This window comes from Salmo salar, chromosome ssa21 (assembly GCF_905237065.1).
Source record: "Salmo salar chromosome ssa21, Ssal_v3.1, whole genome shotgun sequence".
NCBI classification, from domain to species: domain Eukaryota; kingdom Metazoa; phylum Chordata; class Actinopteri; order Salmoniformes; family Salmonidae; genus Salmo; species Salmo salar.
In genome coordinates, this window is record NC_059462.1 from 34,624,046 (window position 1) to 34,634,393 (window position 10,348).

At 42.6% G+C, this 10,348-nt stretch overlaps 1 protein-coding gene across 13 annotated transcripts in view; it reads left to right on the forward strand.

Moving 5' to 3' along the window:
- Positions 1–10,079, forward strand: part of LOC106582256 (mitogen-activated protein kinase kinase kinase kinase 4) — a 98,079-nt gene extending 88,000 nt beyond the window's left edge. For all 13 annotated transcript variants that reach the window (XM_014165140.2, XM_045704713.1, XM_014165145.2 and 10 more), the window contains one exon: positions 6,865–10,079. In XM_014165140.2, coding sequence (XP_014020615.2) covers positions 6,865–6,948 — 84 coding nt within the window. In that variant the 3' untranslated portion in view covers positions 6,949–10,079. The remainder of the gene's footprint in view (positions 1–6,864) is intronic.
- The last annotated feature ends 269 nt before the right edge of the window (positions 10,080–10,348 follow it).

The following is a 10,348-nucleotide window of genomic DNA, read 5'->3' on the forward strand; positions in this document are numbered from 1 at the left end:
ATGAAATAACACAAAGGGTTTGAATACTTAATGTCATATTTCAGTTAAAAAAAATGAAATGCACAAAAATCCAAAACTCTTTTTGCTTTGTAATTATGGGGTATTATGTGTTGATAGATAAGGGGGGGACTATTTAATCCATTTTAGAATAAGGCTGTAATGCAACAAGATGTGGAAAATGTTGCAGGGTCTGAATACTTTCTGAATGTACTGTATACTTCTGGGAAGTTGTTAGAAATTCTCTGGCCTCTGGATTGTCTATCTTGGGTTTGACTTCCTGGTGGTTGATATAGCTTTACCATAGCAAAAACTGCCTAGAAAGGCAGGAACCTAGGAAGAAACCTAGAGAGGAACCAGGCTCAGAGGTGGCCAGTCCTCTTCTGGCTGTGCCGGGTGGAGATTATAACAGTACAAGGCCATTGAGGCCTGATTGTTCTTCAAGATGTTCAAACGTTCATAGATGATCAGCAGGGTCAAATCAGAGTAATCAGGCCAGGTAGTCCTGAGACATAGACCTTAAATTCACACAGGACACCAGATAAGACAGGATAATTACACCAGATATAACAGACTGTCCCTAGCCCCCCGGAACATAGACTATTGCAGCATAGATACTGGAGGCTGAGACTGTGGGGGTGTCAGGGGACACTGTGGCCCCATCCAACGATACCCCCGGACAGGGCCAACCAGGCCCGGATATAACCCCCACCCACTTTGCCAAAGCATTCCCCCCACACCACTAGTGGGATATCATCAGACCCCAATGTACTACCCTGAGACAAGGCTGAGTATAACCCATGAAGGTATGTATGGCAGGACCAAACCCTTATGAATGTATGTACGGCAGGACCAAATCGGAGAGATGGGTAGGAGCAATCTCATGTAATATTTGAGGTTAGCAGTAAAACCTTGAAATCAGCCCTAGCCTTAACAGGAAGCCAGTGTAGAGAGGCTATCACAGGAGTAATATGATCAAATTCTTTGGTTCTAGTCAAGATTCTAGCAGCCGTGTTTAGCACTAACTGATGTCTTTTTACTGCTTTATCCGGGTAGCCGGCGAGTAGAGCATTGTGGTAGAATAATCTAGATGTGACAAAAGCATGGTGTTGTGGAATTATTCCAGTCAAAGGAGAGAGACTTTTAGATTTCTTCAAAACAATTGAACTTTATTTTTTAATTACTGCAGTAATGGAGTTGGTCGGTAACCACCCTTAAGGTAATCACTGAGAACTCTACGAGCAGGACTAAGCCACAGCATTTTATAGTTAAAACACATCAACCTGAATACGGGACAAACAACAGATTTGTGAAATTATACAAAGGTAGATTGTGCTCTCATGCAACAGACAGCAAGATTTACATTGCACCAGGTTTCTGTCTCTAGGTCATTTTCTACTTGTTTATACAAAAATACTAATACAACATAGAACACCAGGTCCTTCGCTTAATTTATGAAGTCCAGTATTCATCTGCCATGTGGGAGAAATAAACTGGAGGGAGGGTATGCCTGGTACTGGCAGACAGGCACACAGACACAAATCATGGAATGGAATGCAGTCTTTAGGTTTTATCACCAAGGCATCGTAAATCAGCTGTCAGCGTTAAGCCTCAGCGACTCCTCTCAGGACAGACATTGTGAAAATACTAATATAGGAATACATTCTAATATAAAAGTAATGTGATTAACATAATGTTGTAATTCTACCACATCATTTTTGAAATGTTACGAAGATGGAATAAAGTTGTCCTTGAAATATTATTGGTCCTTCACTGTTTTGAGACTGTACAACCTTCAAGATGTATTGTCAGATCCAACAGCAGATCTCTTTGTTTCTTGGGACCTAGAACTAGCATCTCTGTTTTTTCTGAGTTTAAAAGTAACACATTTGCCACCATCCACTTCCTTATGTCTGAAACACAGGCTTCCAGGTAGGCAATTTTGGGGCTTCACAATGTTTCATCAAAATATACAGCTGTGTGTCATCCTCATAGCAGTGAAAGTTGACATTGTGTTTCCGAATGACATCACCAAGACGTATAATAATGAAGAGGTTCGATATAGGCCGATTTTTACATTTTCCGGGTCAAGGTTTAGCTTTTTCAAGAGAATTTATTACTGCCGCTTTTAGTGAGTTTGGTACACATCCAGTGGATAGGGAGCCATTTATTATGTTCAACATAGGAGGGTCAAGCATAGGAAGTAGCTCTTTCAGTAGTTTAGTTGGAATAGAGTCCATGCAGCTTGAAGGTTTAGAGGCCATGACTATTTTCATGAATGTGTCAAAAAACTTGTCTCCATTGATCCAAGGTTCTGACAGTCTTTGCAGACTCAGGACAACTGAGCTTTGGAGAAATACGCAGATTCAAAGAGGAGTCTGTAATTTACTTAAGTTGCAATTAGGTTGGACAAATTGGATGATTGAGCAGCAGTGAGGACTCTTCCGATATTGCACAGTACTGTCTTTCCAAGCTAGTCGGATGACTTCCAATTTGGTGGAGCGCCATTTCCGTTCCAATTTTCTGGAATCTTGCTTCAGGGCCCGGGTATTTTCTGTATACCAGGGAGCTAATTTCTTGTGACAAATGGTTTTTGTTTTTAGGGGTGTGACTGCATCTAGGGTATTACGCATTGTTAAATTTAGATCCTCGGATAGGTGGTTAACCAATTTTTGTACTCTGACGTCCTTGGGTAGGTGGAGGGAGTCTGGAAGGGCATCTAGGAATCTGGGTTGTCCGAGAATTTATAGCACGGCTTTAGATTATCCTCGGTTGGGGTCTGATCAGATTTGTTAACGATTGCAAACGTAATAAGATGGTGGTCCGATAGTCTGGGATTATGAGGAAAAACATTTAGATCCACAATATTTATTTCATGGCACGAAACTAGATCCAGGGTATGACTGTGGCAATGAGTAGGTCTGGAGACATGTTGGACAAAACCCACTGAGTCGATGATGGCTTCGAAAGCCTTTTGGAGCCTTTTCCATGTGAATATTAAAGTCACCAAAAATGTTAATATCTGCCATCACTACAAGGTCCGATAGGAATTCAGGGAACTCCATGAGGAACGCTGTATACGGCCCAGGAGGCCTGTAAACAGTAGCTATAAAAAGTGATTGATTAGGCTGCATAGATAACTGGTCGCTCACTAGTGTAACCAGGAGGAGAGGCCTCATTTAACACAGTAAATTCATCAGGCTTAAGCCATGTTTCAGTCAGGCTGAAACACATCAAGATTATGATCAGTGATTAGTTCATTGACTAAGACTACCTTGGATGTGAGGGATCTAACATTAAGTAACCCTATTTTGAGATGCGAGATATCACAATCTCTTTCAATAATGACAGGAATGGAGGAGGTCTTTATTCCAGTGAGATTGCTAAAGTGAACACCGCCATTTTCTGTTTTCCTCAACCTAGATCGAGGCACAGACACTGTCTCAATGGGGATAGCTGAGCTGACTACACTGACTGTGCTAGTGGCAGACTCCACTGAGCTGGCAGGCTGGCTAACAGGTTGCAGGCCAGGCAGCAGGCTATCTCATTGTGGAGCTAGAGGAGTTAGAGCCCTGTCTATGTTCATAGATAAGATGAGAGCACCCCTCCAGCTAGGATGGAGTCAGTCACTCGTCAGCAGGCCAGGCTTGGTGCTGTTTGTGGGTGAGTCCCAGAAAGGGGGGCAATTATCTACAAATTCTATCTTTTGGGAAGGGCAGAAAACAGTTTTCAACCAGCGATTGAGTTGTGAGAGCTCATCACTCCCCCTAACTGGGAGGGGGCCAGAGACAATTACTCGATGCCGACACATCTTTCTAGCTGATTTACACGCTGAAGCTATGTTGCGCTTGGTGACCTCTGACTGTTTCATCCTAACATCGTTGGTGCCGACGTTGATAACAATATCTCTATACTCTCTACACTTGCCAGTTTTAGCTTTAGCCACCCTCTTCAGATTAGCCTTAACGTCGGTAGCCCTGCCCCCTGGTAAACAGTGTATGATCGCTGGATGATTCGTTTTAAGTCTAATACTGCGGATAATGGAGTCGCCAATGACAAGGGTTTTCAATTTGTCAGAGCTAATAATGGGAGACTTCGGCAGCTCAGACCCCGTAACGGGTGGAGGAGAGACCCTGACTCCGACTTGCTGCTTAATGGGGAGAACCGGTTGAAAGTTTCTGTCGACTGAATGAGCGACACCGGTTGAGTATGCCGACAGCATTTCTTTCCAGAAAATTGTCCGGCTGCGGGTACTGTGTGGGGATATTTATACTACTATCTGTACTTACTGGTGGCACAGATGTTGTTTCATCCTTTCCTACACTTAAATTGCCCTTGCCTAACGATTGCATCTGAAGCTGTGCTTGCAACACAGCTATCCCCACCATAAGGCGATAGTTCTCCTGTATATTATGAGTACAGCTACTGCAATTAAATGTCATAGTGTTAATGTTACTACTTAGGTTCGGCTGGTGGAGGTCCTGTAGAACCATGTCCAGGTAAAGCGTCCGGGGTGAAAAAGTTGAATGAAAATAGTAGAGCGAGGTAAAAACTAAGACATTGGTAAATGTGTTAAATGCAGATTTTGATTAAACGGTTAGTAAAAGTAAAAACCAAAAGGTTGGTGGGTAGCCAAGTAGCAACAAACAGCACAGCAGCATGGAGACAGGTCCACAGGTTGTGACTTTGTGGCAGTGGTAACTAACCGATTTATGTTTTTATTTATTTACTTATTTATTTTTATTTAACCTTTATTTAACTAGGCAAGTCAGTTAAGTTCTTATTTACAATGACGGCCTACCAAAAGGCAAAAGGCCTCTTGCGGGGATGGGGGCTGGGATTAAAAATACAAATATTGGACAAGACACCACAACACTACGTAAAGAGAGACCTAAGACAACAACATAGTATGGCAGCAACACATGACAACACAGCATTGTAGCAACACCACATGACAACAACATGGTAGCAACACAACATTGCAGCAGCACAACATGGTACAAGCATTATTGGGCACAGACAACAGCACAAGAAGGTAGAGACAATAATACATCACGCAAAGCAGCCACACTGTCAGTAAGAGTGTCCGCGATTGAGTTTTTGAATGAAGAGATGGAGATAAAACTGTCAATTTTGAGTGTTTTTTGCAGCTCGTTCCAGTCACTAGCTGCAGCGAACTGAAAAGAGGAGCGACCCAGGGATGTGTGTGCTTTGGGGACCTTTAACAGAATGTGACTGGCAGAACTGGTGTTGCGTGTGGAGGATGAGGCCTGCAGTAGGTATCTCAGATAGGGGGGAGTGAGGCCTAAGAGGGTTTTATACATAAGCATCAACCAGTGGGTCTTGCGACAGGTACACAGAGATTACCAGTTTGCAGAGGAGTATAGAATGAAGTGATGTGGGAAATCTGATGGCCAAACGGTAAAGAAAATCTAGCCGCTCGAGAGCACCCTTACCTGCCGATCTATAAATTATATCTCCATAATCTAGCATGGGTAGGATGGTCATCTGAATCAGGGTTAGTTTGGCAGCTGGGGTGAAAGGAGTGATTACGATAGAGGAAACCAAGTCTAGATTGAACCTTAGCCTGCAGCTTTGATATGTGCTGAGAGAAGGATAGTGTACCGTCTGGCTATACTCCCAAGTACTTGTATGAGGTGACTACCTCAAGCTCTAAACCCTCAGAGGTAGTAATCACACCGGTGGGGAGAGGGGCATTCTTCTTACCAAACCACATGACCTTTGTTTTAGAGGTGTTCAGAACATGGTTAAGGTCAGAGAAAGCTTGTTTGACACTAAAAAACCTTTGTCGTAGAGCGTTTAACACAGAATCCGGGGAGGGGCCCGCTGAGTAGAAGACTATCGTCTGCATATAAATGGATGAGAGAGCTTCCTACTGCTTGAGCTATGTTGTTGATGTAAATTGAGAAGCGCGTGGGGACTAGGATCGAGCCTTGAGGTACTCCCTTGGTGACAGGCAGTGGCTGATACAGCAGATGTTCTGACTTTATACACTGCACTCTTTGATAGAGGTAGTTAGCAAACCAGGCCAAAGACCCCTCAGAGACACCAATACTCCTTAGTCGGCCCACAAGAATGGAATGGTCTACTCTATCAAAAGCTTTGCAGTGAGAAACTTTGTAGCGGGGCAGGGGAAAAAGAAGGAGGAGCATCGGGGTTAGTCGCATTGGAAGGGGTGGGAGATGAGGAAATGTTGGACGGGCAATGGCTGAGTCAAATAGGAATCCTGACTTAATGAAGTGGTGATTAAAGAGCTCAGCCATGTGCTCCTTGTCAGTAACAGCCACATCATCAACATTAAGGGACATGGGCAGCTGTGAGGAGGAGGGTTTATTCTCCAGGTCTTTAACCGTTTTCCAGAACTTTTGGGGATTAGACCCACAGAGAGAGAACTGCTCGCCTGAGTGTACTTATTTCTAATTTTCCTGAACTAGAGCCAGTCAGCCTGAGTATGCGTGTGCTGAGCCTTTCGCCAAATGGAATTCTTGAGGTGGAGTAACTCTGCCAGATCACGGTCTAACCAGGGTCTGAACCTGTTTTTAATTCTCTTTTTCTTTATGGGGGCGTGTTTGTTAACAATACCACTGAAAATATCAAAAAAGAAGGTCCAAGCGTCTTCGACAGAGGGAATCAAGCTGATTCTATACCAATTTACAGAGGCCAGGTCATGAAGGAAGGCTTGCTCATTAAAGTTTTTTAGCAAGCATCTGACAAATCAGGACAGGTCGTTTAACTGAGCAGCCATTACGAACACAGGCTGTAAAACAGTGATCACTAAGGTCATTACTGATGTCACTGATTTGTTTCATTATTGACTGACGTGTGTGCATGTGTTCCCATCCGCAGGTGTTCTTTGCCTCAGTGCGATCCGGAGGAGCCAGCCAGGTGTACTTTATGACCCTGGGGCGCACCTCTCTGCTCAGCTGGTAGAGAGACTATGCCCCCTCTACACTGGAAACCAACCAACCATGTTTTACCCGACGTTCAGCGATGCCAACGGACAAAAGCCAACCACCTCCGACATAATCATGACCTTCGACCCGGAGCATCGTGCTATATTGAGGATATACAACATCCAGATGACGTCGCCCCAGCCGTGAATACCAGATATGAGAATTGTAAAAAATGAAGTTAATTGATTATAAATCAAATAAAAAAATGTGAAGAAAGGTGGTGAACAGTTTGCCCCACTTTGGTGCTCAACAGATTGTGGACACACGTCTGTGCGGGGCCGTTGCCCTGAAGGCGTGTGTGTGTGTTGTTGTGCTGTGTGTGTGTGTGTGTGTGTGTGTGTGTCATTCCTAGTTCCTGACTGTGGTATGGGCTTGAAGTCTACTACTAACTACTCTGTGCATCTTCTGCTCCTATTTCAGGAGCCCCTCCACCCCTTTCCTTAGCGAAGGAGGGGCAGGGGGCGGAGCATACAGTGTTAATGCTACAGTAGTGTGTGTCAATGTCTTTCTGTTTGGTCCAATGATTGCTGACTGCAGGGGGGGGCAGGGGTTGAAGCTGTCAGTCAAGGAGGAGGCGGGAATAAAGAAGCTGAGCAAGGGAGCCAATTGGTTCTAGGCTCAGTGCTGTCATGACACAGTGTGTGGGAAGGGCCTATGCATTTTACCGTAAGTCTGTTATCTGAGAGGACTCAGCTGGAGTGTGTTGATAGTTAGGACAGCTACCGTATTTTAATGGGCAAGTTCATGGAAAAGGATTTGAACCAGATGGACTTTGAAATAGTGATTTTTATTTTATTATGATTCTCTAAAAAAAAGTTTAACTATTTGGAGTTAATATTTCTTTTACCTTGGTTTTAAAAATCCCAATGCACATAGCCTCCAGTTTTCTTTGCTTTTATTCCAACCCACAACACATTCAAATGCTTTAGGAGTCAGAGAGTGGGTGGGTAAAACATTGAAATAGTATCTATGTATAATAAATATTAATTTAATATCATTCATAGTTTCAATGGTCATGTTAGTGGAATCCTCAGTCCAACATGACGCTGTGATCCGGCTTGGACCATCAGAGTCCAGGATGGAGGACATTGTCCTGATGTGAATAGACAGATATAATAAAAGAGAGTGGAGGAGAAGGTTCAGGTCATATACAGTATGTGTGTGGTTGTAAAGGGGCCAATAGATGAGAGAGGAGGGGTGTCAATGTAAGTTTTTGTAGCAGAAAAGTTACACATGGTCAGCAAAACTCAATGGACTCATAGTCGGTGGATGGAAAAAACGGTGGTGTTTTCTTGTTTTTCATTAATATCTTTTTATGAATGCAATGCACTAAGTGTCAAGAATGTAGAAAGAAATATACTGTTTGGTGGTCAAAGGCATGATCATTTTATTTTTGTTCCTTGTCACAAGTGATCAATTTCAAGTTGACACAAGTGAATATTAAGCAATGGAGGCTCTAAGGAAGATGTCGGTTTTTGGGGCAATTCTGAATCGTTTCTGAGACTAGGTTGTGACTCCTTTCACAAACTCAATGTTTTAAAGTGAATCGGGGCTTGAGCGTTAACAGCTCTGAGTTGAGAAGTTGCTAGGCTACAGTAGTTTCCTGTGGGGAAAGTATGCTCACAGTAGCTTAATCAACCTGATGCGCTAACAGGGCTTAGACCTCAGTGTTTAACTGTAAACAACATTGCCAGGCTCAATAAAGAAGTCTTGAGCTCTACTTCTTGTCCTTCTCGTGTGATGTGTCAGCTTGTTAATGGAAGGCAAAACAAAACCGCTGTTTGAAATCAGAGGAGAGCAGACTGGTCATCAGGAGCCAGAACATGGGTGATGGGTGATTCTACAGCTCTCTGAAGGTGTTCACCACAGAAACCCACTTTGGGAAGAATCTTTTTTGTTGTTGTTCACTGTTAAAGGGTATAGTCTGTAATTCTGTACATCTGAAGACTATTCAAAACACTGCAATATTCCCTGCCACGGCTCTCTCACGACAGGGTATCCCACCTGCCTAAACCATGGTGACAAACAACATTAATAATATTATTTTCCTGAGGTGGATTACCCGACTTTTCCCAAGGAACACAAATGTGTTTTAATGGTGATGATGGATCAAAGCTATTTCACCCAAGGGGACAGATTCTCTACTCTAACTGTGTGTCAGACTCCATGGTGGGTCAATCACTCTCTGAGTTGGGTCTTTCTCCTACTAACTGTCATGCCATTCATTGTGTGTAGGGCTGTGGGAAAGGCACTGAAAATTCTACATCACAGAATTGTTTCACAAGCCAACCTTTTTTATATATGGAAAAAGAAACCAGTTTGAAAAGTGAACCCCAATGCTGTATGTGTGTTTGTTGAATAGCCCCCCCCCAGCACTGTTCCACAATGTCTTTCTGGTTACATCAAGGCCTTCATGAGTGGCATAAGTGAGTTTATTAAGGTTATGGTTATTGATATTCTATTAATGGAAAAATGGACAACAATTTCTTCGCAATCTGAAAAGCAGTCGCTTGCTGATTTTATGTTTTATAAAAGTGCCAAGATGGCAACATTAAAAGTGTAAAAGGAATGACGAAACCACTATGTTGATATATATACTTTTTTAAGATCTCACTTGAAGCGTTAAGTTTTAGACTTAGTTAAGAAGCTTAACAATAGTTTATGTACTCTGCAGTGGTTGAATATTATAACGCTCATGTTAGGTTGAGAAAATGGCAATGTTTACAGAGGCAATGTTTTGTTACACTAATGTGTATCATGATATTAGTTTTTTTAGCTTGTTTTATATTGAACATTATTTTCGTCAATAATCCTAAATTATGCCATTTTTTTGTTTTTGTTTTTCTCAAACAACTCAAAACACAATAAAGAATACACATGCAACATTTGATTTTCCAGATGATCCCATAACGTCGTTCCCAGCATTGTGGGGACATTGTAGAGACATAAAGTCCGTTCCTTGCAGGCTTGGACGTCAGTCAGGCTTGGGTGTTTTTCTCCAGTGTTTCTGCCATGCTACTCTAACTTATGTGCTCTCTGTGTATGACAGGAAGTCTTGTATTTTCCTGAAGGTCTTTTCTCTTTGAATAAACTCTAAAGTAATTTAAAGATTTACTGTAGTCTTTTGTCTTGTCCCCTCTCTGACTGACTGAATTCTTGAAGTGGAGAGATTGAGAATGTCATCATGCATTATCCGATAGTATGTCCCTGATGGTAAGAAATATTTTCTACAACAAATACATTATATACAAAAGTATATGGGCAGCCCTTCAAATTAGTGGATTTGGCTATTTCAGCCACACCCATTGCTGACGGGTATAATAAAATCGAGCACACAGTCATGCAATCTCCATAGACAAACATTGGCAGTGACTTTC